At 43.3% G+C, this 27,917-nt stretch overlaps 2 protein-coding genes across 2 annotated transcripts in view; both read left to right on the top strand.

Annotated features, from left to right (window-relative positions):
* Positions 1 to 6,939, top strand: part of UTP4 (UTP4, small subunit processome component) — a 33,510-nt gene extending 26,571 nt beyond the window's left edge. Inside the window, exons 14-17 of the mRNA XM_021093876.1 lie at positions 1,715 to 1,810; positions 3,370 to 3,555; positions 5,328 to 5,438; positions 6,732 to 6,939. Of these exons, the coding sequence (XP_020949535.1) occupies positions 1,715 to 1,810; positions 3,370 to 3,555; positions 5,328 to 5,438; positions 6,732 to 6,848 (510 nt within the window). The 3' untranslated portion in view covers positions 6,849 to 6,939. The remainder of the gene's footprint in view (positions 1 to 1,714; positions 1,811 to 3,369; positions 3,556 to 5,327; positions 5,439 to 6,731) is intronic.
* SNTB2 (syntrophin beta 2) overlaps positions 17,297 to 27,917 on the top strand; it is a 99,964-nt gene continuing 89,343 nt past the window's right edge. Inside the window, exon 1 of the mRNA XM_021093874.1 lies at positions 17,297 to 17,930. Within this exon, the coding sequence (XP_020949533.1) occupies positions 17,351 to 17,930 (580 nt within the window). The 5' untranslated portion in view covers positions 17,297 to 17,350. The remainder of the gene's footprint in view (positions 17,931 to 27,917) is intronic.

Below are 27,917 nucleotides of genomic sequence, written 5' to 3'. Positions count from 1 at the left end.
TGGCTCCTCAGAACTCAAGGCAGAGAGTTCCTGCTGTGGTGCAGTCGGATAAGAATCTGGCTGTGGGAGTTCCCGTCGTGGCGCAGTGGTTAACGAATCCGACTAGGAACCATGAGGTTGCGGGTTCGGTCCCTGCCCCTGCTCAGTGGGTTAACGATCCAGCGTTGCCATGAGCTGTGGTGTAGGTTGCAGACGCGGCTTGGATCCCGTGTTGCTGTGGCTCTGCATGAGTAGGCCAGTGGCTATAGCTCCGATTGGACCCCTAACCTGGGAACCTCCATATGCCGCAGGAGCAGCCCAAAGAAATAGCAAAAAGACAAAAAAAAAAAAAAAAGAAGAAGAAGAAGAATCTGGCTGTGGCACCTCAGGTGCTGCAGAAGCCTGGATTCTATCCCCAGCCCAGTGCAGGATCCTGCATTGCCACAGCTGCTGGGTAGGTCACAGCTGTGGCTCAGATTCAGTCTCTGCCTGTGGGCATAGCCATAGGAAAGAAAAAAAAAAAGACTCAAGGCAGATTGATATGACCTGGAAAATTACTGAACTTTTTTTTTTAACCAAGACTTTTTCTGTTTTACTTGTTTGGAACCCAAAAGCTATAATGTGACTTTAAAATCAGTCATTGGGAACAGTGAGACTACTCATGCAGAAATTTGAAGTTAAGGATTTATGGGTAATGAATCTACATCCAGGTTACTTCTGTTGTTTGAGGAGGAAAATTTGATTTATCCAGATGAATAGATGCAGATAGTAACAGTTTCTTTGAAGAGCTTGCCTTGCAATCTCAAGCTATTTTAAAATTAAGCAGAATTCAGAATAGCAGGAAAACATTTTTTGCTAATTAATAATGATATTCATTCACAGATTGAATCACTAATGATCCCTTACAAGTCCTGATCTTTATCTGAATGTCAGATAAGAGTTCCCCAAAACTTACAATAGGCATTAAAAGTTTATAGAACAACATCAAGCCTTAATATTTAATGGGTTTAGTTATTAATTGCATGACTTAATCTGCTCTTTGAGCCCTTGCCTGGCATTTAAAAAGAGTGTTCCTGTGTATTGGTGCACATGCCTTGAAACTGGACAAAAGTGTCCATGGCTTGGCATTAATTTCTTTTTAATCCATTGTAAAGCTGTAGATTCCCTATTCACTGACACGTTTATGAGCAGTTCATACAGATGTAGATACAGGAGTCCCATTGTGGCCCAGCGGTAACAAACCCCACTAGTATCCATGAGGATGCAAGTTCAACCCCTGGCCTCGCTCAGTGGTTTAAGGATCTGGCTTTGCTGTGAGCTGTGGTGTAGGTCACAGATGTAGCTCAGATCTTCAGTTGCTGTGGCTGTGGCGTAGACCCGGCAGCTATAGCTCTGATTTCATCCCTCAGTCCCTAGCCAGGGAACTTCCATGTGCCGTGGGTGCAGCCCTTAAAAAAAAAAGAGAGAGAGAAGAAATGTAGACATGGCAGGGAAGGCTTTACTCTGACATTCTCTGTGAATGCTGTCAATTTTGTTAGAGTTTAAAATGCATTGAAAGGAAATAAAACTAAGTTTGTTGTTTGGAGAAATGCCTGACATTTATGGGAACTTCCACAGAATAGACCCTTTTAAGTTCCAAGGAACACTGTTTTAAAACTACTGACCTAGACATGCAGTCTTTCCTGAGGGAAGGAATCCTGTTTTAGAGTTGTCTTTGTGTCTTATTTGTTCCCAGCTTCACTGCACTGTGCCTGCTTACAATTTCCCCGTGACTGCTCTGGCCATAGCCCCCAAAACCAACAACCTTGTCATTGCTCATTCTGACCAGCAGGTAAGAAATTCCAGTGCTTTCTAATTCCCTCCTAATAGATAGTGACTTAGAAGCTGAGATAATGACAGTTTTGGAAAAACTTTTCTTTGAAAGTACTGGAGACCATAAAGGTAGTTGTCTCTTGTGTGAAGTGAAGCTTCCACGTGTGGCCTGGGTGCATCATAGGCCAATTATATCCATTGGCTGGATGGGGTACAAGGAGATGGTGAAACACTGAGCTTCTAGAATAACGAGGTACAAGAAAGAGGAAGAATTTTCAAGGGTTTATTTTACTGATTGTATTTAGGCTAGAGATGACGTGGACTCAGATTAGCTGGAAATGGGAGGGAGTAAGATTTTGAGAGTGACTAAAGGATCATATAATTTATATCCACTTTTGCTGATGAAGAAATCAGGCCATAGTGAAATCAAGTACCCAATAGCCAAAACTAATGCTTTGTCAGCCATTTTTTTCCATACCAAATTGTAAGGAGAATGTAATCTTTAAAATATCTGAGCTACTGAACACATTATGAACTTAATACTTGCAATCCTCACCTCTAAAATGGGCTTGGTAATACCTTCCTCCTTGTGCTTTGGGAAAGACGAAATGTGATCCAGGAAGCACACTTAAGTAGGCCACTAGGCAAATGATGGTTGCCACTTTGATTAGCAGTATTTCACTCACACGTGCAAACACATTCGTGTTCTACCTAGAAAATGAAATCTCATTGGCATTATTCAGTCATTGAAGCTCGTGGAAAATTTTTTGGTACCTGTTTAATTAACAGAGATCAGTAGAGTTGATAATACACAGTCCTGTGAGAGTATCGGGAAACAACACATATTACATAAATTAGTATGTCCCCTTTAGAGGACGTTTTGGAAGTATCTAAAAGAATTTTAACAACAACAACAACAATAACAAAAGACAAAAAAAAAAAAAAATTTTAAACCCACATAATCTTTGATTCACATGTCCCAATTCTAGAAGTTCTTCCTATAGATGTATGCTTCCAGGTATGCAAAAAGACACTGATACAGAGATAATCATTACAGCCTTATGTGCAGTACTCAAAGATTGGAAGTTCATTAATCAGAGTAGGCAAGTAAATCATGGTACATCCAAGAAGTGGGTGGATTATTATGTGTTCTCCAAAGGGGGCATGGGTGACGTGTGTATACATTGATATGGATCATATATCACGGGTCATACGTATATGGGTCACACAGGATATAATGCTAAATGAAAATGCAACATACGGAACAGTTTTTATATCATGCATAAAATATCTCTGAAGAGATGTAAACAAGAAACAGGCTGTTTTTTGTCTTGGGGAGAAGAGATAATTAGATTGCAGGAAGATTTTTCATTATAAACCTTTCTGTGCTGTTTGAATTGTTTATTCTATAATTTACCTCTTAAATATTTTTTAATAAAAAAAAGAGAAGGTAGTGAGAATGCATATGACTGAATATGATACAGTCAAGATTTGTACACATATTTTCTGGTTAGAGATGACCCTCCTGGTCTTTCTGGGTATCCGCCTGCATTTCCTCTGTATTATATCCTTCCCCAGGTATTTGAGTACAGCATCCCAGACAAACAGTATACAGAATGGAGCCGGACCATCCAGAAGCAGGGCTTTCATCATCTTTGGCTCCAAAGGGATACTCCCATCACACATATCAGTTTTCATCCCAAGAGACCAATGCACATCCTTCTCCACGATGCCTACATGTTCTGCATCATCGACAAGTCATTGGTGAGTCCGTCACCACTACCATCTGTGCTCTCACTGGTTCTGCTTTACATAAGAGTCTTTACATTCTAAAAGCAAACAGGGACAGTAAATTAATGGAGAATCAGAGTAAAGGTTGTTATTGTATTCTTTGGAGGAGAGGAGCTTTTGTTTTGCAGACTTTGTTATTTTCATTCGCACTGTCCTGAGGCTCTCAGGGAATGGGTGGGCGTTGTCTACTGGTGTTTGCTGAGTTGACCATTTCTCTGCTTTGCCTAAGAGCATGTAAACTTAAGTAGGGAAGTGATTAGTCCGTGTTCAGAAAGTGACCTCAATCAGGGAATAGTGTTGGTTTGGTTGAATCACTTCTGTTTTTGCACCCTGGGGTGACTGCGTGATGCAATTTTATTAAAGAAGATACAAGAGTTCCTGTTATGGCGCAGTGGGTAATGAATCCGACTAGGAACCATGAGGTTGCGGGTTCGGTCCCTGCCCTTGCTCAGTGGGTTAACAGTCCGGCGTTGCCGTGAGCTGTGGTGTAGGTTGCAGACACGGCTCGGGTCCTGAGTTGCTGTGGCTCTGGCGTAGGCTGGTGGCTACAGCTCCGATTCAACCCCTAGCCTGGGACCTCCATATGCCGCGGGAGCGGCCCAAAGAAATAGCAAAAAGACAAAAAAAAAAAAAGAAGAAGAAGATACAGGCTGAGTTTTTGACCACTTGTGCCCCTTGGCTAAATAAACTGAAACACTATCTGCAGGCTTGAGGAGTTGGTCTTAATGTCTTGAAAAAAGGCCAGTTAGGAAAATTCCATTCTTTGTGGCTGTGATTTAGGTGGGATGTGAGCTTTTTTTTTTTTTTTTTTCCATTCTAGATTCCAGCCTCTGCCAGCTGCTGTTTTGATTCACCCCAAATTTCATGTCTTTTTCTGCCAGGCACTTTCTTTCCTAGGAGTAGTGTGAGCTGTGGCCATGCCTGTAATGTACTTTGGGCTTAGATTATTACAGCCAACACAGAGTGTTTGGGGCATATCTGTGAAGGTGGAGGTAGGAGGAACACAGGGAAAGCAGCAGATGGCTCTAAAGGAGCTGTGCCTGGTGATGTGTCACTGGAACTCATCTCTTGGGCCCTGTGTCCTCTGGGTGTGGGAAGCAGAGCTGGCTAACAAGTGCCTTGTGCAAGATGAGTGATACAGGAAGGGCCCCTCCCACTCCCTTGCCTCTTTATAACTCAGCCTAGATCAGCCCATGTTTTTCCCCAGGCGTTGGTGATAAGTCCATCACTTCCTCATGCAGGGCAGAGCTATTTCCCAAGGAACTCAGAGATGAAATATCACTTGCTTGGCCAGAGGCCGTCTCTCGAGGTGTCAGTGACATCAGTGGGGGTGGCTTGTGTTGCACTTTCCCCTGGGGAGAACTTCAGTCACTTGGCCAGTCCGTGACCTGGTTGGGGGAGAGTCTAGAAAGCAGAGCCTGCATGAGCTGTTTCTGCACATGCCAGTTTGTTCCTGTCTCCCAAAATTTACTGACAAGACTGGCCAGAAGCCCCAGCTGGGCCCTTTGATCTTGCTGGCGTAGAGTACCAAGCTGTCTTTGCCACATACTCCACCCGTATAGTATAGTTGGATGAGTGGCTCCAGCTTTCTTCCCGAAGTAAGAGGAGTCAGAGTCCGTATGAAGTGCTAATATAATGGTTAGAAGATGGTGTTTCCCTGAAAAATCACTATAGTCCTTTGGTCTGTGGAGGCCCACTAAAAAAAAAAACACAATGATTTAAACAACATATTTTTGTCTTTTTAGCCTCTTCCAAATGACAAAACCTTACTCTACAATCCGCTGCCTCCCACAAATGAATCAGATGTCATCAGGAGGCGCACAGCTCATGCCTTTAAAATTTCTAAGATATATAAGGTAAAATATCTTGCATTATATTCTGGGTGGTTGGTTCCTTGTGATATAATCAAAATATAATCAGCTCCACAATAGGAAGACAAGAGTGCCTTCATTTTACATGCAGACAGCCTGGTTTGGGGAAACAGGTGATCTTTCTGAGGCCATCTGTCCCTTAGGTTTGTAGTTCATTGTTCTCACCTCAGTATATTAGAAGCAGGCACATCATACTGCACCAAGATGAAATATATAGGTAGTGAGAAATGATGTTGGAGCTCAGTTGGGGTCTTTGTGTTGAAGCTGGCTTTTCTTTATTTTAAAATTTGCCCTATTGTTTTAATTTTTTATTTATTGGTTGTGGCATGCCCCGGCCTGATGTGGGATCTCAGTTCCCAGACCAGGGATTGAACCATGGCCACAGCAGTGAAAGTGCCAGGTCACAACCACTAGACCACCAGGGAACTCCCAAATCTGGATTTTAAATTTGACTTCCAATGGAGAATGTTCCACAAGATAAAGCAAATAAATGGAAGTCATTGAATTTATTATGATGTTCCTTTCTGGGCTAGGTTATAATAGAACAAATATCGTTTGAGTTTTTGATACTGCAGTTATTTGTGCCAATTCAGAAGTTCCATATTCATGCTTCTCAGATTACAGTTCCTTGGGAATCCTGGAATGTTTCCCTGGGAATCTGCAGAATTTTTTTTAAGGGGGGGGGCATCTGTAAATTATTCAAGTTTGAGTAACTTTTTGATGTATTTGTAACTTGCCATTTGTCAAGAGTTTAGGCTACAAAGCACTCTGTTAACAATGATTACTAAGAAATTAAAGAATCACAGATTTTCTCTGTAGAGAAACATGAAAAATCTTACTGAAATCTTATGTGATTGAACTCAATTAAAAGCTCACAACCTGGGAGTTCCCATCATGGCTTAGCAGGTTGCAAGTCTGACTAGTTTCATGAGGATGCGGGTTCGATCCCTGGCCTTGCTCTGTGGATTAAAGATCTGGCGTTGCTGTGAGCTGTGGTGTAGATCACAGACATGGTTCAGATCTGGCAATGATGTGGCTGTGGCGTAGGCCAGCAGCTGCGGCTCCAATTCAACACCTAGCCCTGGGAACTTCCATGTGCTGCAGCTGCAGTCCTAAAACAAAAAAAACAAAAAAAAAAAGCTTTTGAGTCCTAGAGCAGGATTGTCAGAGGTTTGCATCCTTCCAGCTTGAGTTAAGCCAACCTTTTAGCTCTGTTAGTCTATTCAGGACTAGCCCTAGAACCTGACTCCTAGAGGAATCATTATCATCTCTCCACAGCCTCTACTCTTCATGGATCTTTTGGATGAAAAGACACTGGTGGCGGTAGAACGGCCTCTGGATGACATCATTGCTCAGCTCCCACCACCCATCAAAAAGAAGAAATTTGGGACTTAAAACAAGGCACTGTCTGTGTCCTTTCTTAAACTGTCTACCCTGTTTGTTTTCACCAATCATGATAATAAAACAAAGTTATTCTTTAGGACTAGTTATTATGAATGTTATTTTCTAAAATGCTGGACACTAGTTTGCCTTCATTGACTGAAAGTGAATGGAAACTCCAAGATATTTGTATTTGGGATAATGTTCCAGTTAACTGCAAATTCATCCAACTTTTTTAGGATCCTGTTCTTTAGAACCACACTATCAGGGAAAAAAGGTAATGGTTACCCTCTATTCCTTCACATTTGCTTGGGGCTTCAGAGGGCTGATTACTTTCATTATCTGCCAGCCTCCAGCCTAAGCCCATGCAAAGGTGTGGGGACTTGCTCAAAATTGCCATTGAGGGCAGAGGAATGATGCTTGCTTATTCAAAATAGTCTAACTGGGGAGTTCCCGTCGTGGCGCAGTGGTTAACGAATCTGACTAGGAACCATGAGGTTGCGGGTTCGGTCCTGCCCTGCCCTTGCTCAGTGGGTTAACGATCTGGCGTTGCCGTGAGCTGTGGTGTAGGTCGCAGACGCGGCTCGGATCCCGCGTTGCTGTGGCTCTGGTGTAGGCCGGTGGCTACAGCTCTGATTCGACCCCTAGCCTGGGAACCTCCATATGCCGTGGTAGCGGCCCAAGAAATGGCAAAAAAAGACCAAAAAAAAAAAAAAAAAATAGCCTAACTACCAATAGTGATAATCAGCCTTATGTTTCCAGAAAGAATTTTAACTGTTGTCCTCTATCTGAAAATAGATGCCCTTGCCCTTTGGTAGTGAGCTATTAATTTTATTTAAAAAGAAAAAATCATAACATGTGGGGGGCAAGAATGGATATGTGTGTATGTGTAGCTGATCCACTTTGCTGCAAACATGAACCTGATACAGTATTGTAAATCCACTGTAAATCAATAGTGGCCATTTTCCTTAACCTTGGGGGTAGGTACCAGAAAGTCTGCCATACATCTCACCATTTCTGTTCATTTTTCCTCGCTTTGACATTGTTATTCCTGTGGTGCTATCAACTGACAGGTTTTAATATGATCTTTTAAATTAGAACTAAAGTACTTAAGAACTAAAGTAAACCTGAACTAAGCAGATGGATTTCTCTCCCATCTCAGTGGATGTATTCTGTTGCGGACCTGTGGAAACCCGATATGTGTGGTTTTGTTTATTTGTTTTGGAGATGAAGGGCTGTAGGGCAGAGAAATATGAGGGTTCTGATGACATCTTGAGTAAAGAGCTGGTGAAAAACATTTTTGCTGAGATGAACCCCACCCTCCAGTTTGGAAAGGAGAAAAAAATGTGAGAATTTAAAGTAGGTGTGTGGGAGGAGAATTAGAGATAATAAGGAGATAAACAGAGCCCAATAATTTATAATATAAAGGACAGCCTATTTCAGGCTTGCTAAGAGAATGAGGTTTGTAATGGGTGCCGCTTCTCTGCCCCACCTGTTTATGTTTTTCATAGTGATAAGGGTAATTTAAACAAATAGCTGCAACTTTTTAGGTCATTCGTGCAAAATAGCTTTCCTTTCCTCTTACTTGAATAAATTTCCTTAGACACATTCTTCTAGTCGGCATTAGACTGGACTCTTACAGACTTATACTAGATTAAAAGATTCTGCCCTTCCTAAGAAATGTTTTGTTTGTTTGTTTGTTTTGTTTGTCTTTTTAGGGCCGCACCAGCAGCATCGGAGGTTCCCAGGCTAGTGGTGTAACGAGCTGTGGCTGCCGGCCTACACCACAGCTCACAACAACGCTGAATCCTTAACCCACTGAGCAAGGCCAGCAATTGAACCTGCAACCTCATGGTTCCTAGTTGGATTCGTTTCTGCTGCGCCATGGCAGGAACTCCTAAGAAATGTTTCAACTCTTCTTTTGTGTGATTGAAACCAAAGTTCAAGTCCCTGATCTACATTGAATATGACCAGAGGGAGGCTGGGATGCCTTAAATATTAACTCACTTGCTTTTCACTGACTGTAGAGCTTCAAATTCAGAGAATCTTTATTATTTGGAATCTAGTTTTAAGACCTGTTTTACTTAACTTTAAACATATTTTGAAACCTTGTGGATTGCAGAGGGTGTAGTTCTGACAGAGAGGGCTCACAGATCATCTGAGTAAAGAAATAAAACTTTCTGAAAGTAGAAAACATTCCTTTGCCACATTTCCAGCCAGTGATTTGGACTTCCATAAATGGTATGGGAAGTAAAAGCTTTGGGCCTTGAAATTCTTCCTAAGTAGAGAACTTTGAATACAAATGAAGCAGAAACTGATTGTGGCAAGTTAGAGAAATTGGGGGAAGGGAAAGCAAAGCAGTATTAAGTAAGCGGGACACTTAGGTGCATGTGTTTTAGGGCGAATTTACTTTTGGAATTTGTATAACCTAGACACATTATGTTTCTGTTTCAGGCATTTGCAGACTGCTGCTCAGACTCAAGTTCTGCAGAAAAATGTTGATCTGAGACCAACTTAAAAAAGGTCTTCTTTGCTAACCTGACTCAAATGCTTTAAAAATTCACTTTCTCACATAGTAGGTAATAATCGGATCAGTGAATGGATGATGCACCCTTTACCATGGAGATGACAGCAAATTAAACTGAGAGACACTAAAAACTTGGAATATCGGAAGAAAGTTAGCAATGATCTAGTTTGGAGGATTTTAAAGCTTTTTTTTTTTTTTAAGCATCAAAACTTTGTTCAAATGGGACTTTATTCTGAACTGAACTGAAATCAGAATTTTTGGGGGTTGGGAGAGGGAGCAAAGATTTCTGAAAGAAATCCATGTGCCTCTTGGCCTCATTTTTATACTCATGGAAATGGAGACCAAGAGAAGAGGTGATGTTTCCCAGGGTCACACAATGGTTCATCGGAAGCCAAGGTGGCATTCTTGCAATTATTCTCCCACTGTCTCTTGGGACCCAGTCATAAATATGATTAGCAGGCATGGTATGCAAAGGATCTTCCATTCCTCAGGCTGTGTTTAAGTATTTCCTGCTCTGGATGAGCACTTGGTTTAGCTGTAAGAGTGCGTTCTGTGCACAGTCGTGTGGTTAAACCATATAGAGAGTTGTAATGACAACCTAGTACGTTATCTGCTAGGGGTCATGTTGTGGTGTTTCTCTAGGGTTAATTCCTAGGAGTGGAAGTGCTTACATATATTGTGCTCATTTTCTTTCATTTTTAGCTGCCCTTTGGAGTGGCTGCATATTCATCAGATGAGTTTGAAAGCACTCATTTCCTTACTCCTTGCCCCTATAGTGATAGGTGCTTATTTATTTGTTTATTTTTGCTGCACCCAGGGCATGCAGAAGTTCACGGGCTAGGGATCAAACCCATGCCACATCAGTAACCAGAGCCACAGCAGTGACAACACTGGATCCTTAACCCATTGAGCCACCAGGGAACTCCTCTAGTGATTGACTTTAGTTTTAGCCCTTCTAATGGATGAAAAATAATATTTTATTTTGCATTTCCCTGTTTACTAATTAGGTCACTTTTTAATGTGTTTTGGCCATTTATTTATTTATTTTTTTGTCTTTTGTCTTTTTGTTGTTGTTGTTGTTGCTATTTCTTGGGCCGCTCCCACGGCATATGGAGGTTCCCAGGCTAGGGGTCCAATCGGAGCTGTAGCCACCAGCCTACGCCAGAGCCACAGCAACGTGGGATCCGAGCCGCGTCTGCAACCTATACCACAGCTCACGGCAACGCCGGATCGTTAACCCACTGAGCAAGGGCAGGGACCGAACCCGCAACCTCATGGTTCCTAGTCGGATTCATTAACCACTGCGCCACGACGGGAACTCCCATTTATTTATTTTTATTTTTGTTTTTTTCTTTTGTGGCCACCCTTTGGCATATGAAGTTTCTGGCCCAGGGATCAGATCCCTGGCAGTGCTTGCAACCTATTCCGGATTTGTGCTGGGCCAGGGATCAAACCTGCGTCCCGGTGCTGCAGAAATGCTGCTGATCCTGCTGTGCACAGTGGGAACTCCTGTTTTGGCTATTTAAATGGCTAATTGTGTAAATTGCATAGTCATGGCTTCCCTTTCTCCTAATGTGTTGTCTTTCATATTTCAAGGCATTTTATGGTGCAGATCAGTACAGTCCAGGAAGCTCTGGTGGTAGAAATGTTCAGCATCTGTGCTATGTAGTAGCCATATGTGGCTCTTGAGCACCTGAAGTGTGGCGAGTGTGACAAAGGAACAGGATTTTACATTTTTAATTTAAATAGCCACCTGTATTGGAGTTCCCTAGTGACCTAGCAGTTAAGGATTTGGCGTTGTCACCGCTGTGGCTTGGGTTTAATCCCTGGCCCAGGAACTTATGCATGCCACGGTGGCCAAACAAATAATAAATAATCGTAGTGGATTTCTTACTGGACAGCACAGTACATATTGAGGCTGCTTTATGTCAGTCCTTTGTCTTTAGAACTTAATACTCCTGTAACATACATTTGTTGAGTGCCTGCTATATGTTAGGCACCAACAAACATAAGATGATCTCTCACCCCTCAAGAACTTCACAGCCTGGCTGGAGAGAGAAACAAGCCGCTCAGTATTAGAGATGAGCACAGAGAAGGGGCACCTAACCAGTGAGTTGAAGGTAGGATTTAGTCCTTGAGAATTGGGTAATTAGCAAGGTGGAAGGGAGAAGAGGCCTTCCTGCAGCATTCTCAGTGCCCAGGTCTGAATTGAGAGCCCAGACTGTCCAAGGGTTTGCCAGTACTTCATGTGGTTGAAATGGAAATGGAGGAGAATGAGGCTGAAGGGCAAGCAGGGCCTACAGTACTAGAAGTGTGCATATACCCTTCAGGAAAGCTGGCCCTTGGAGGGTAACAGCTTCCCTAGTGCTAATAACTGAGAATCAGGTGAGGTTCCTGGAAAAGGTAAAAGCAGAGTGTCTTCCACAGAGGAAAGCTAATCAGCTTAGATAAGCAGATTTGGGTAAAGAGCCCTTAAGCCAATGTGTAGTGAGAAATAAGGCTACATAGCAGTGGCTGATCATTCACAGGAATTGCTGCTGTAGTGCAGTGGGTTAAGAATCTGACTGCAGTAGCTAGGGTTGCGGTGGAGGGTGCGGGTTCTATCGCCAGCCCATCACAGTGAGATAAGGGATCTCTGTTGCCACAGGTCACACCTGCAGCTCGGATTATTTAGTCCCTGGCCTGGGAACTTCCATTTCGGCATGGGTGCAGCCATTGGGGGAAGAAAAAAAAAGATCATTCAGTGGAAGACATAGTTGAGAACCACTCAGATTCAAAGGAACATCACAGTAAAAATGCCCATTTGTGTGTATAAAGGGCAGAAGAGACTGGAAGTTGGGGAGGCAAAAAACAGGCTGTTGTAGAGGGCACAGGTTTCTTAACTTGACATGTGTATTACTTTGCTACGGCTCCCATTACACTATCACAGACTGGATAGCTTAACAGAACTTTATTTTCTCATAATTCTGGAGGCTGAAAGTCCAAGAACAATGTATTAACAGGGTTATTAGTTTCTTCTGAGGCCTCTCTCCTTGGCTTGTAGATGGCTTTTCCCCCAGTGTCTTCACATGGTCTTCCTGCTGTGTGTCTGTGACCTAACCTCCTAAGGACAACAGTTGTATTGGATTGAGGCCCACCCTAATGACCTCATTTTAATTTAATCACCTCTTTAAAGACCCTATCTCCAAACATAGTCACATTCTGAGGTAGTGCTCTGAGTCTGGGCTTCAACCTATAAATTTTGAGGGGACACAGTTCAGCCCATAGCAGTCTATGGAAGGGCTTTAGGGACTTTACAAGCCCCCAAATTTGAGTGCTGAATTTTGCACAAATGTGCATTTTCTGAAGTGTGTTCACAGCATGCAGCTGATTCTCAAAGGGATCCATGATCCCTTTCCAGTTGGTTATTTGCATCAACTGTCTTGGGAGGAAGCTAAAACTCTGAGACCTGTTAAGGCCTGGAAATGCCACAGATAGCAATAAACATGATTTGGTGTTCCATGGTATATGAAAAATGAGAGTTGAAGCTGACTATAAGACTACAACTGTTATTGTGAGGCACTGCAAATTCTGTTAGAACTAGTATTGGAGGAAAGTGGATTTTTATTTTTGGACCCTTATTTGAATTTCATGGGAAATTATATAATTTCCATGATTGTCAATAGACAACACTGGTGATTTTCCATAACTAAGTGGATTCAATGAAACTAACCTTCTGTTTGTTATATCCTTGCTAATATTTTCCTAAAAAGAAAGTCACAGAGCTACAAAACTGTCACCAGCTGCTTCTCATTAGGAATGTGGTTAGCAGATGTGGGTTTTCATAGTTGTAACACATGAGATAGTTAATCCATTTTTGTGGCTTTCAGATGGACAGTGATTTATCTTGGCGGGATGAATTTTAAAATGCGCTTGCATCAGCTAAAGGATATATGTACCTTTTCCGCTTTCGCTTCATATTTGTGCTGGAGTAGAAAAATATGATATTTCTCCCGGAAGGCAAAGTCGTACTGTGTTGAAAGGGACAATTGATCTCACTGTCCTCTAGCGGGGGAAGAGTTTTGTGTGGATACTTTTCCAAAGTTGGGTGTTGGGTTGGCTATTTTACAAGCTTATTTCTCCCTTCGCCTCTTCTTAAGCAGCAATTGAGCAGCTCTTGCTTTTGTTCCTCTGGCATCAGGCCGCCTTTGTGGTATGACCTTCAGGCTTGCTAAGGGCTGCAATTTTGCCTGGGGCCCTCCTTCCTGATGAAATTACACAATACTCAAACCTTGGAAGCAACCCCAGATCTACTAATTCTTTCCTTTGACGGGCTTTTGGCAATATGTATTCCCTTTCAGCCACAGTGTAGTTTTATACAAGATCTGTTTGTCACCGAACTTAATTTGGCCGTTTGCTGTTTAAGGCTGGAATCAAATCGCATTATGGCAGACTCATTCTTAGATAAAATATAGACAACTCGAATTTCTACCAAAGGTTTTATTGTTGCTGCTGCTAAAGGTCAACAGGTGACAATAACAGCAGTAGTACTTTTTATGGAACTCTTACAGTGCCTCAGGGTCAGTGATGCTAAGCGCTTTGTAGGCAGCATCCCAGTCAACCCTCACCAGCATCTTTCAAGGTGGAAAGTATCTGAAGTTTTCCAAAGAGACTGAGGCCTGTGATCTTAGCTCTTGACCATTGTCATACAGCTAGTAAGTGGCCAGACTCTGATTTGAATCTTGTGCTTTTTTTTTTTTTTTTTTCTTTTAGGGCTGTACCTGTGGCACATGGAGGTTCCCAAGCTAGGAGTTGAATCGGAGCTGTAGCTGCTGGCCTTCACCACAGCGACAGCAACGCCAGATCAAGCCACGTCTATGACTACACCATAGCTCACAACAACCCTGGATCCTCAACCCACTGAGCCAGGATGCTGGTTGGGTTCGTTAACCACTGAGCCACGATGGAACCCCTGAACCTTGTGCTTTTAATTACCATGCTATATTGTACACCTACCATGAGGGAAAAGGGGAAAAAAAGACTTTTGAAAGAGCACAGAAGCTGAGCCTGTGTCACAGAATGAAAGGAAATTATGGAACTGGAGAGCTAATCCAACCCCCTCATTTTGAAGTAGCAGTGATACCTGCCCTGTTCTGAGAAAACAGGTAACAGCTTGAGCAGAGGAGAAAACCTACTGATAGGTGACAGGAATAAAAGGTTATTAGGAATTATCTCAGCCATTCCCTTTTTTTAGAGGTAGATAAAATAACATGCCTGTTCAAAGAATTATCTGAGCTTGTCTCGCCACCCCTAAGAAACTGTGGAAACAGATGTGTACTCCTTTTATTTCAGATTTCATTATCCACAGTAAGTAGATTTCCACTGACTACTTGAGATTTCCTAGATGGCAATTTTCACTCTGCAAGGAACCAATAACCTTCAGAGGGATTATTTGAAACGACTACAGCACAGGAGGCATTGAATTTCAATCAATCACATGTTTAATGAGTTCCTTCTCGGCAAGGCAACAACTTTGGAATAGTGGGGAACAAAAAGAAGTCAATGGGCGGTCCCTGTCCTGTATATCATAATATACTTGGACAGACAAGCAAGGCATAGAATAAAATTGTTCAAAGGGAAAATCCCAACAAAGTGAGTAGGCAGAGAAAACGGGGATGAGCTCTTGCTAGGTGGGAAAGTGAAAGGGGCAGAAAGTGTTTGGAAGGATGGACCCCAGCAGGAATGTGCAAGGCATCCTTGGAAGAGATTGACTGGATGAGTGTGGCCAATCCGAAAGGAGTGATGAAGGAGAATGTGAAAATTAAGTTCTGATGGAGGACCTTGTAAAAATGGCTGAATAGTTTAGACATTTTTTATGGATGTACTTTGAAATAATTTAAGTAAATATCCCCCAATAATCCAAATATCAATCTCTATTACCTCCCATCTTACCGGGGTTAAATATTTCATTATATAACCTACTGTCTTATGTAAGTGCCCTCCCTATTTAGGTGGAAGATCTATGATTTCCTCCAACTCTTTTGACCAAAAGGTCTTGACACTTTTGGAAAGAAATTCCAGCATTTCCCTTTTGCTAATAAAGATGTCCTCAAGTGCCCAACCTCTGGGTGATTACATATGTAAACGTGCTCGAAATGTGCTCATTCTCTAAGGAGACAGCTGCCAAGTGCTCTCTAATAAGTAGAAGTTTCGCTTAACTCAGGCCTCTGGGGGCTCCCGCCTCAGCTGGAGCAAAGCCAGAAATGTCTGTGACTGCAGGTGCACTTGGGCACATTGGGACCTGCCAGAGCAGAGAGCGGGCCTCACTGCAATTGATTGAGGAGAGGGCCAGAGGGTTGAGCTTCTGCTGATGTCTGCAGCTTGGAAAATCCCACTCCGCTAATTGCAAAGAGGATTCTGCTGTAATGATTTTTGGAGTAAGATACTTTTCTCATTTTGAATTCTTTCTTCATTTGGGCTCTGAGTGCTTACCAATCTTTCTTTTTTAAAAAAAAATTTTTTTTAATTGTTTTAATTCCTGGTATAGGAGGCTCTTTGAAAGTTTCTGCCCACACATGAGTGTGCATTAGATTGGTTCATGGACATGGCTTACGAGCTTCAACATGTACTTCATGAGCAAGCAGGTATACAGCCCCTTTCACAGGAATTGCTGCACACTCCCTCTGTTGGCACCACTGCTCCCACCCCTGCCTGCCCAAATGAAAATATGGGCATTTTGCTTTTCCTGAAAAAAAAAAAGGAAAAAGGGCACAGTGACCTCATGTTGAGATCTCTCTCAGCAGCATGATTTCTGGATCCTCACTTTTGAGGTCTAGAGTATGGTCTAGGGTGTGTATGTGTTTGTTTTAAAGCACTGGAACAGGAAACTGGGAGACCAGAGATGTTTTGTTACTTGTGGACACTGGGCCAAAGCTTTGGCTTTCTGGGCCTCAGTTTCCTCAACTCTTCAAGCCAGGAAACTGGAAGAAGCAGGTGAATTTTATCACCTACAGCTTTGGACAAAAGCTGCTGCAGGCTTTGCACTGTGTAATCAGTTTCTGGGGACGCTCATATGCACTTGCCCCAATGTAAGGCCCTGGCCTCCAGGGTAGAAAGTCAGATCTACAAATTCAATTCCAATATTTGGTTATTTGAGTCTTTTTACACTCATATCCTTATATTTCCATGGACCCTGCACTATTCACATTTGAATTCTGGCATCTTCCTAAGTAACCATCATTCTGCAAATATCTTTGAGGCCTACCTAATGTGGCTGCAGGGCTAAAGAAAACATGAACCCCTCTGGCATTACCGGTATTACAAAGCAGAATGACAAATGCTTGGATTCATGCCTCTAGACTTTTGCTTATGCAGTTCCCTCTGTTCCAGTTATTGAGCTTCCATTGTCACCTCTGTGAAACTGACCCCAGGCTCAACTACTTCTACTCCGGTCTCAGGGCTTTTTCTACATGTCACTTAACCACATAATATCACATCAGGTTGGTTGGTTCTCTTTTTTCCTCCCCTACTAAACCGCCAGCTCTCGGCTGTGGTAGTTTTGTTCATCTCACCTCCAGGCCTCAAAAGGAGCCCACAGCGGAGCATTCAGTAAATACTTACTTAGTAAGAACCAATCAATGCAAAAGTGAACTTGCAACTCGGAGGCTTTCAACTTGCAGGCTTGCAAAGTGTCTTGTGAAGCTGATTTTGCTTTCCATGCCCAGGCAGCTCTGGTGCATTAAACGGTACAGGTCAGAAGCTGGAGGGTGTAAGGGTCGGAGGCTAACGGAGGGAGAACGTGAGACCGAGCCCCACTTCGCTTGAGCTGTGAACTGCAACCCACCGGACCGCAGGCAACTCCTTAGACCTCCCGGAAGCGTCCCGGCCGGCCTCTCCCCACCGCTCCGGAAGGTGGGCGTGGCCTCTCATGAATAATGAATCACCGCGGGGGGAGGGGCCGGGCCCGCCCCCTCGGGCGGGAAGGGGGAAGCGCCTAGGCTGCCTGACTGGAATGAGGGTAGCTGCGCCGACTGCGGCGGCGGGAGCGGGGCCGGCCATGGCGGTGTGGACGCGGGCCACCAAAGCGGGGCTGGTAGAACTGCTCCTTAGGGAGCGCTGGGTCCGGGTGGTGGCCGAGCTGAGCGGGGAGAGCCTGAGCCTGACGGGCGACGCCGCGGCGGCTGAACCAGAGCCAGCTCTAGGGCCCGCGGCGGCCGCCTTCAACGGCCTCCCGAACGGCGGCGGCGCGGGCGATTCGCTGCCCGGGAGCCCGAGCCGCGGCCTGGGCCCCCCAAGTCCACCCGCGCCGCCGCGAGGCCCGGCGAGTGAGGCGGGCGCGTCACCGCCGGTGCGCCGAGTGCGGGTGGTGAAGCAGGAGGCGGGCGGCCTGGGCATCAGCATCAAGGGCGGCCGCGAGAACCGGATGCCGATCCTCATCTCCAAGATCTTCCCGGGACTGGCGGCCGACCAGAGCCGGGCGCTGCGGCTGGGCGACGCCATCCTGTCGGTGAACGGCACCGACCTGCGCCAGGCCACCCACGACCAGGCCGTTCAGGCACTGAAGCGCGCGGGCAAGGAGGTGCTGCTGGAGGGTGAGCGGGGCCGGCGGGCGGGCAGGCGGGCGGGAGGTGCTGGGCTGGCCGGCGCTCACTTTGTTTCTGCCACCCTGCCCGCTTGGCGGGGCGAGCCCCTTCCCTCCCTCCGAGCCCTCACCTTCCCTTCTGCTGGTGGCCCGGCTCTCCCCAAACCCTGTTTGCTGGGACTTGGAGGATGGAAAAACTGATGCTCCCTGCAGGAAAAGTTGGGCAGCCGCCGAAGTGTGGCTTGCAGTCCCCAAGGAAGACTCGGTTGAGATTTAGTAAAAAGCAGCCGCGCTTGAAGCCCCGCCTCTGCACTATAAGCTGACACTAAGAACTAGAGAGGGACGGAACGGAGTTCTGGAGGTCTCGGTTTGCCTCCTGAGAAGTGCCGAGTTGGCTGTTTCTTCATTCACCTCTGGCTTCCCAGGGCGGGCGGGTCTGTTAAAAAAAAAAAAAAAAAAAAATTATCCAGTCCGATGCCAGCGGTATGCTTGGGCAAACCCTCGAAACCCTGGTTAATTTATGGGAATTTAACCCATCATTGGCTCGCAACAATAACCAAAGGAGATCCTAGCACTTCATTGAAGCCAGAAAGCTGAAACAGCAAGTTCGTGTGGTTAATGAGCCTTATTTAACAGTGAAGGCTCACGTGTTTGAACATTTACTGCCAACTAGAGTTTTGCCCTTTTTTTAGGAGACTGGTGCCAGCTTCCTACCATTCACAGGCGTCCTGCTTCAAGGCTTTAAGCTTATTAGAAGCCTGAAATGTTAAATCTCAAGTCATGTTTGAATAGCCAGGATTGTTATTTACTTTAAATATGTATGTGACCTGGGTCGTCTTTGATGAATTTATGAAATTAAGGCAAAATTAAATATCATCTCCTTAATGGACTCGTGCATGTTGGAGGTAATACTGCTTTAGAAATTTTTGAGCAGTTGGCCTTCTTTCACTGTGATTCAGTAGTTCAAAAAGCATTTATTGCTGGCTGTATAGAAGAGAACATAAAAGGTGATCTGCCTCTATTTGGTGTCTATTTGGGGAAATGATAGAAAAATGCAAAAACAAAAAACCCTTCAAGTTATAGATTGTATAGTGCAAACTATATAATTGCCACAGGAAATGCAAAGTTATGCAGTAGTTAGTGGAAATTGGATTTGTCAGGGAGCAATTTTTCAAGGAGTTGAATCTTGAGCCAGGTCTCCAGGGAAGTGATAGACATAGGCTGAGATGAGTCAGGAGGGTATTCCTGGCAGAAGAACAGAAGGGAAGGGGTGGGGAGAGTAGGAAGGGACCAATTGTCAAACTGAGAGGCCAGAAACCCAGTGGGCAAAGTGATCTTCACTTTTTTCCAAATCCGCTGGTAAATGTCTGGGAAAATGTTCATTTGCAAGTAAATGATTTAATGTGCTCCAATTGTGGAATTCCAGTGTCTCACCTTTGTAATATCCTATTTATATTTCTCTCAGGTGAGGCTAGACACTACTCAGAATTTAGTGTTAATAAAGAGAGTAAAATTATAGATTGTGGTTTTGGTGGTGTGTGTGTAAAAAAACATTGTTACCATGAATGTGTACCTTGAAACTGAACTAGCTAAGAATTTGGTAATAAATTCTTAAAGCCAGACTATTGAATGTGTACTATGTATATGGTGCTCAGTGGTGATGGGCAGACATTTTAACTCTCTACCCCATATTTTTTAAAAATCGAGGGTTTTTTAAGATATAATTTGAACCTGGTATTCATACCAATTAAATGAAAATCATCTAGTAAATGCTTCCCAGTATTCATTAGTCTAAAACAGACCACATGTGCTTTTGAGAGGGTTTACAAATAGCAGCCTGACATTTATTTACTGAATGCCTATTTACCTAACACACAGGTTCTGCTTTATTTTCCCATTTTGTAAAAGACAAGTAGTTTTTGTTCTTACATGTGTGGGGAAGTACGAAATTGAACTTTCAAGCCTAGGGATATAAAAATAAAATTACTTAGAATAATGCAAAATCACCGAAAACAGTGATTTAATTGAACCAGTCAACCATTTAAAATTAAGAGCTAGTTGTTCCATCCAGGTAGGCCACTATTAAAAGATAGATTTTATGCTTAGCCCTTAAAGTTTTGGAACTATATGGTCCTTCCATTATATATCTCACAGCCTGAAAAACTGCTTTAACATAGCGCAGTGATGGTCTTTTGTGGTGTAGGTAGGGGATTTCAGGCAAGCTCTTGCCACCCCAAAGCAAAGCAAAGCTCTAGCCTCCGGTTGCCGTGGTTAGGGAATTGAGTGAGCTAAAGGATTCTTTTTCATCTCGGGTTTGTAGGGATTTTTCATTCATACAGAAATCATCTATTCAACTCTACCACTTCCAGAGGCACTTGAAGATAGTGCCTGTTTTCTGCCCTCAGGAAGTTGGGAGTTGAGAGAGAGTTAAAGAGATAATACAGCTTGGAACTCCCTTCTTGGCTCAGCTGTTACGAACCCGACTAGGATCCATGAGGATGCGGGTTCAATCCTTGGCCTTGCTCAGTGGGTTAAAGATCCTGTGTTGCCATGAGCTGTGGTGTAGGTTGAAGATGTGGCTTGGATCCTGCGTTGCTGCGGCTGTGGTGTAGACCAGCAGTTGTAGCTCCGATTCACCTTGGAACTTCCTTATGCTTTGGGTGTGGCCCTGAAAAGCAAAACAAACAAACAAACAAACAAAAGATAGATAATACAGCAAAGGGCTAAAAGTGCTGTTGGTTTTGGGGGTTTTGGGTTTTTTTTAATTTTTAAAAATTTTTTTGTCTTTTGAGGACCACACCCTCGGCATATGGAGGTTCCCAGGCCTAGGGGTCCAGTCAGAGCTGTTGCCACTGGCCTATGCCAGAGCCACAGCATTGCCAGATCCAAGGCGTTGCCAAATCCTTAACCCACTGAGCGAGGCCAGGGTTCTAACCGGCAACCCCATGGTTCCCAGTCAGATTGTTTCCACTGCTCCATGACAAAACTCCTAAAAGCACTGTTGCAGTGCAACTCTGGAGCAGGCACATCACATAAGAAGGAAAGATTCGTGGGGATCAGAGGTTGAGGATGCCCAGGAAAAGTTTGATGGAGAAGTTGAAGTTCAAATTGAGCTTCTTCCCTAAAGAGAAAGCTGCTTTCGGTTCAGAAGTAAGTAAAAGACCTGAAGAAGTTATTCTGCCCACTGAGAGTAGAGTACAAATGAGGACTTTGTGGTCAGCCAGACCTGGGCATGTTTCTGGCTAGTGGTTTGTAACCCTAGGCAAGTTACTCAACCTTGCTACGCCTTCGTTTCCTCATCTGTAAAACCAGGATGGTAATAATACTCCTCACAGGGTTGTTATTCATTTGACAGTTTATGTGCTGGGAGCTTTTTTGAGGACTGGGAATGCAGCAGTAAACAGCCATAATGAAAACAAAGTCTGAATGAGGAAGGTAGGGCTGGGGCCTGAAGGTGTGCTGCAAGTTAACAAAGACTCTCAGAATAGCCAGGGTAACAAGTTGTTAAAATCCAAGGCTTCTTTTTCCTTGGAAAAAAAATACATGATAAGAATAAGAATTGTTTCAGGTGAGTAGATTAAGAATGAGTTTGCATTTCTTACATGTAAACACCTTTTCCTAATCTTCTTTTCCTGGTTTTCTGTCATCTCTTGTATAGGCCAATTTTTTTATCCTTAAATTTTGCATTTAGTTTTTCATCCGTCTGATTTTTCCTCTTCCTTCATACTTACTGCTTAGAACCTTAAAACTTGCTAACAACTGTGTGCTTGTAATTTTGACTAGTGTCTGTTAGCACTGATATTAAGATATTCAGAGATATACAGATTCTCAGTGCAAAGGGGTAACGACTACTCTTCTGTCATATTGTATGTTGAATTTACTGCAGCTATGTGCTAGAAATAGGGTCTATCCAGAAAGCTAGAATTTATATTTTTAAAGCTATGAAGTGGAATACCTGAAACATGAATTAGACTAAAAACTGAAAAGCGTTCCAGGGAAGGTTAGGAAAGACAGTATAGTGTCCAGCTTACGGTTTGATATTTGAGAAAAGATCAGTATTTTTGAAGCAATTCTCATTGGAATATTGTTGGAAAATCATATTTTGTTGTGTCAATAGTACTCTAAAATTATTGTTATCAAATCTACTGAAAAGATACTGGTTAGGTGTATGGAGGAAGAGGACCGGCATGAAATTTAATTTCAGAGTTGAAAATGGTTTTTGTATCTAGAATAGCTGAGATTTTCAGTGTCATATGTGATAGGGGCTGGCTTTTTGTGTATGTTAGGAGGCATGTAACAAATACTGCTGACATTATTATTAGGCTGCTCATTTAAAGAAGCTAGTTCCTACACTGCCACTTTCTTCACCATATGTTGGACAAGTTGAAGGTCTCCTAGGGAAAACATTTTACATTTTCCTTGAGACTTTGCTGTATATAACCATTAATCTCTATCTTAACCACTAAATTATCAGGATGCTTTTTGCCTCTGTGTTATTTCTTTTTAACTAGCTCTTTGTGTTTCACAAAGAATGCTTAGACATGTTTATATGAGATTCCATGTCTTTGTAACCAGATTATTTCTTATAGAGTCCTTTTCTGGCCAAAGTATGCCCTCTAAATTATTATAAAAATATGAGAAATGTATTGGTTCGAATGCAGAGTGGTTATGAAAATTCTAAGAACATTTTTAGAAACCATAACCAAGCTTTAATTTGGCTTTCAACTGATAACTTAGTAACATCAGCTAATATATTCCCTGCTGTGGGGTCCTTTCGGGATAAAGGTTACTTTACTTTGTGATCAGATGTATATCTTTGTACCTTAAGGGTGAGGTGCAGCCTGTGGCTATGGAACAGTATTCTGCTGTTTTGAGCTGACTGAGTCACTCAAGGATCTAGTCACTATGGTTGGCTAGGTTAGCATGCTTTCCTAACCAGCTGAACCACAAATAATACTGCTTGCTTACATTTCCCACTAAATATTAGGATACTGCCTTAAGTTTGTTTTTATCAGGATTTAAAAATTATCTATGCATTTTTACGTGTATTTTCTCATTTGACCTTTACATGGTCCTTTGAGGTAGTAGGCTGTCTTTGTTTTACAGATGATTATAGTGAAGTTTATTAATGTTAAGCGAGCTATTAAAGGTCTCAGATTTTCTCTTGATTTTTTAGGGGAAAAAAGTTAATCTTTCCTTTGGGCGGGAGGAAAACATCTTACCTGGAATTTTAAAAATTGTAAAGTCTCATTTTCCATAGGAGGAATTAATGACCTGAAAGGTTAAGTGGCATGTTTTAGGTTACCTAGCTAATTAGTTATGGAACCTGAACTAAAACCCAGTCCACTCTTTTCTCCCTTGTACCATGCTTTTTTTTTTTTTTCTTTAAGGCAGAGCCCGCGGCATATGGAGGTTCCCAGGCTAGGGGTCAAATCAGAGCTGTAGCTGCTGGCCTGCGCTACAGCCACAGCGACGCAGGATCCAAGCCATGTCTGTGACCTATACCACAGCTCACGGCAATGCCAGATCCTCAACCCACTGAGTGAGGCCAGGGATCAAACCCAAAACCTCTTGGTTCCTAGTCGTATTTGTTTTGACTGCTCCAGGACGGGAACTCCATCCCTTGTACTGTGTTATCTATAACCAGTCAGTCAGAACTTTTAGCATCATCTGTGTATCATCATGGTGCAGTGTGTTGTGAGAGATCAGTGTGCAAAAGGTGAAAGGGGTCCCTGGCATCAAAGAACTTAGACTGAAATTGGGGAGGGAAAACCACCACATAGAGAGAAATTGCTGAAGAGTGTATTTGCCACTCATCAAGAGTTCTCTGAAGAGATGATCAGTTGGGGGACGGAAGAGTGAGTGTGACTTGGTGGGAAAGGATCATTTTCTCTGAAGTTTGAAGGGCAGGTTGCTTCTCTGTAAATGGAAGGCAGTCCAAGTTGAGGAGGTAACCTGCGCAAAAGCCAAAATGAGCATGACTTATGATAGAAAGTGAGATTAAGAATGGACTTGAGAGGAGAAAATAAAGCTGAGTAGATCAGTTGGAGCCAGATTATGCAAGGCCTTGAAAGCGGGCCAGAGGAATTTGGACCTTTTTCATTCTGTCAGTCAACATTAAGTACCTACTGCAAACAAGGTGTTGTGGTAGATGCTGTGAATTCAAAGTTAGGCTAGTAAAGAACAGTTGCAGAAGGCTGTGATAAGTACTTTAAGAGAGATGAGAATACGGTGCCTTGGAAGCAGAGGTAGAAGTGCAAAGGAGTCAGCATGTCAAAGATAAAGTGATGAGCAGCTAGTATGTTAAGAGAAGTTAAGTGTGGTAAGGTGTGCGAAGGGTGTACCTGGGAAGCGGACTGGAAAGGCAGGCAAAGGCCAGGTCATCAGGGGCCTTCTCTGCAGTGCCAAGCAGTGGTCTCTAAGTGAGGTTTATATTTTCAACCTCAAAAAGAACTTGAGCTTTATTAATATTTAATGTACAGATAGATAACCTTGGTTCCCTCGCTCAGTCTTTTTTTTTTTTTTTTGTCTTTTTGCTATTTCTTGGGCCGCTCCTGCGGCATATGGAGGTTCCCAGGCTAGGGGTCCAATCGGAGCTGCAGCCACCGGCCTACGCCAGAGCCACAGCAACGCTGGATCCGAGCCGCGTCTGCAACCTACACCACAGCTCACGGCAACGCCGGATCGCTAACCCACTGAGCAAAGGCAGGGACCGAACCCGAACCTCATGGTTCCTAGTCAGATTCGTTAACCACTGCGCCACGACGGGAACTCCGATTGAAGGTATTCTAACACTACAAATAATAATTAAAAGGTAGAGCTTATGGAGTCACAGACGTGGCTCTGATCTGGTGTTGCTGTGGCTCTGGTGTAGACCGGTGGCTATAGCTCTGATTAGACCCCTAGCCTGGGAACTCCATATGCCGCAGGAGTGGCCCTAGAAAAGATTAAAAAAAAAAAAAAAAAAGTGGAGCTTATTTTTCTCCTGGTAGGAACTCTGTCACAATTTCTGAATAATTGTTTATCTGTCAAGAAGTTAGCCTAAAAAATGAAATTGCCTAGAAGACTATTTGAAATGTAGTTAACACATCATTAGCAATGAACTATAGGAGTTCCCTGGTGGCTTAGTGCATTAAAGATCCAGTGTTGTCATTGCTGTGGCTCTGGTTACTGCTATGGTACAGGTTTGATTCCTGGCCTTGGAACTTCTGCATCCTGCAGGCACAGCCAAAAATTAAAAAAAAAAGAACTATAATAATGAACCCTATAAGACAATATTGTAGTTTGAATCATATAGTAGCTAATGATAGTATGACTTCATCAGGTGTACTGTGAAAAGTTTGTGTCCTGGGGGGCCACCCAGGTTTTAAAATGCTTTAAACGGGAGTTCCCGTCGTGGCGCAGTGGTTAACGAATCCAACTAAAAACCATGAGGTTGCGGGTTTGATCCATGGCCTTGCTCAGTAGGTTAAGGATCCGGCGTTGCCATGAGCTGTGGTGTAGATCGCAGACGTGGCTCGGATCCCATGTTGCTGTGGCTTTGGTGTAGGCAGGCGGCTACAGCTCCGGTTGGACCCCTAGCCTGGGAACCTCCATATGCTGCAGGAGCGGCCCAAGAAATGGCAAAAAAAAAAAATAATAATAAAATAATTAAAAATAAATAAATAAATAAAATGTTTTAAATTAGTAGTCCTTTAAACAAGGGATCCATCTCTTAGAGTGGGATGCACGTCCCTGGTGGCTCAGCAGGTTAAGGATCCTGTGTTGTCACTGCTGTGGCTCACAATGCAGCCAAAGAAAGAAAGAAAGAAAAAGAAAGAGTGGAAGATTGAGGAGTATAGGAGCTCAAGACAGGAGGTTAGGAGGCTATTGTGACATCATAAGGATAGTGAGACTGGATAGGACAATGTGAAGCTGAACAATTCTAAGGAGATAGAAATAACAGGTCTAAATGGTCAGTTTAGGGGCTGAGGAAAAGAGAAAAGGAGATGGAGGATTATTCCTACATGAATTAGGAAAGCAGATAATTATGAAACCAAAACGAAAGGAGGAGGAGCCAGTTTTCTGAGTGAAGAGAAGTTTTGTTTTGGACATGTTGGTAGTTTGAAGTGTAGGTCAATAGTCAAGAATTTCAGGAAAGAACTGAAGATTTATGAGATCTTAGGATAGAGCCTATGGATGATGCCATAAATGTGGATGTAATTATTAAGGGAGTGCAATTTTTTTTTCTTGTTTTATTTTAATTTTTTTCTGCTGTACAGCATGGGGACCAAGTGACTCTTACATGTATACATTTCACCCCACCCTTTGTTCTGTTGCAGTGTAGGTATCTAGACATAGTTCTCCATGCTACTCAGCAGGATTTCCTTGATCTCAGAGGGATCAAGCTCCTGATCCCTCCCACTTCCTCCCTCTCCCCCCGGGCAGCCACAAGTCTATTCTCCAAGTCCATGAGTTTCTTTTCTGTGGAAAGGTTCATTTGTGCTGTATATTAGATTCCAGTTATAAGTGATATCATATGGTATTTGTCTTTTTCTTTCTGACTCATTTCACTCAGTATGAGATTCTAGTTCCATCCATGTTGCTGCAAATGGCATTATGTCATTCTTTTTTATGGCTGAGTAGTATTCCATTGTGTATATATACCACATCTTCCTAATTCAATCATCTGTCAGTGGACATTTGGGTTGTTTCTACGTCTTGGCTATTGTGAATAGTGCTGCAGTGAACATGCAGGTGCATGTGTCTCTTTTAAGTAGAGTTTTGTCCAGATATATGCCAAGAGTGGGATTGCGGGGTCATATGGAAGTTCTGTGTATAGTTTTCTAAGGTATCTCCAAACTGTTCTCAAGGGAGTGCAGATTAAAAAGGGAAGTAGGACCAATATGGAACACTGGAAAACCCCTACATTTAAAGCAAAAGTAGAGGAAGAAGACTCTAGAAAGAAGTCCAAGAGTAGAGTCTGGAGAAAGTGGTGCAGTGGGAGTCAGGGAGGCAAGAGTTTCAAAAAGGAGGGTGTCATCAGCATCTTCAGATGCTAAAGAAGCCAAGAATGGCAAGAGGGAAAAAGGAGTCCATTGGATGTAGTAATTAGAGAACAAGATCATTTGAGTTCTCCTAAGAGCAGTTTCAGCAGAGTGACAGGAGCAGAAGGCAGTGAGTAGGCCATACCTTTTAAAAGCACCTCTGAAAAATAAAACGAAGCAAAGATGGTAACTACAGTTGAATAAAGTATCCAAGGAGTATTTTACTTTCGTAGTTGGTTGGTTTGTTTTAAATAAGAAAGAACTGGGGAGTTCCCTTGGTGGCTCATGGTTAATAAACCCAACTAATAACCATGAGGACGTGGGTTCCATCCCTGGCCTTGCTCAGTGGGTTAAGGATCCGGCATTGCCGTGAGCTGCGATATAGGTCCCAGGTGTGGCTCAGATCCTGAGTGGTTGTGGTGTAGGCTGGCAGCTACAGTTCTAATTTGACCCCTAGCCTGGGAACCTCCATATGCCATGGGTGCAGCCCTTAAAAAAAAAAAAAAAAAAGAGAGAGAGAGAGTTGGGACATATTTGTACAGCCAGGAGAAAAGGCTGGGCCAAGAAGGGGAGAGGTTGAAAAATAGAAGGGATGGGGAACTGATGCAATCCATTTTTGAGCCAGGAAGTGACATGATGGGAAGAGAATTTGGGGTTGGCAGCAGTGAATGCACTGGATGCAATGCAGAGAGGAAAGAGCAAAGGTAGGAAAAACGATAGCTGTTGTAGTGAAAAGCAGTCCAAAGCAGAGGTAATAACCATCAAAGGGGGTGATGGTGGTGGCACTGGGAATAAAAACGCAGTTCAAGAAACATTTTAAAGCAGATAATTTCTTGCCAGGGAACAGCAGCAACCTCTGGGGGCCTTTTCCTATCAAGACAGCCTCCTTCTGAGTGCGCGGGCACCCAAAGACTGGATACTTCTAGAGAATCTCCGGCACTGAGCTTCTCTTACTAGCACAGGTGTTTGAT

Source organism: Sus scrofa, chromosome 6 (genome assembly GCF_000003025.6).
Source record: "Sus scrofa isolate TJ Tabasco breed Duroc chromosome 6, Sscrofa11.1, whole genome shotgun sequence".
Classification (NCBI taxonomy): domain Eukaryota; kingdom Metazoa; phylum Chordata; class Mammalia; order Artiodactyla; family Suidae; genus Sus; species Sus scrofa.
Note: the sequence above shows the minus strand (reverse complement) of the source record. Positions and strands in the feature narration are given on the sequence as shown.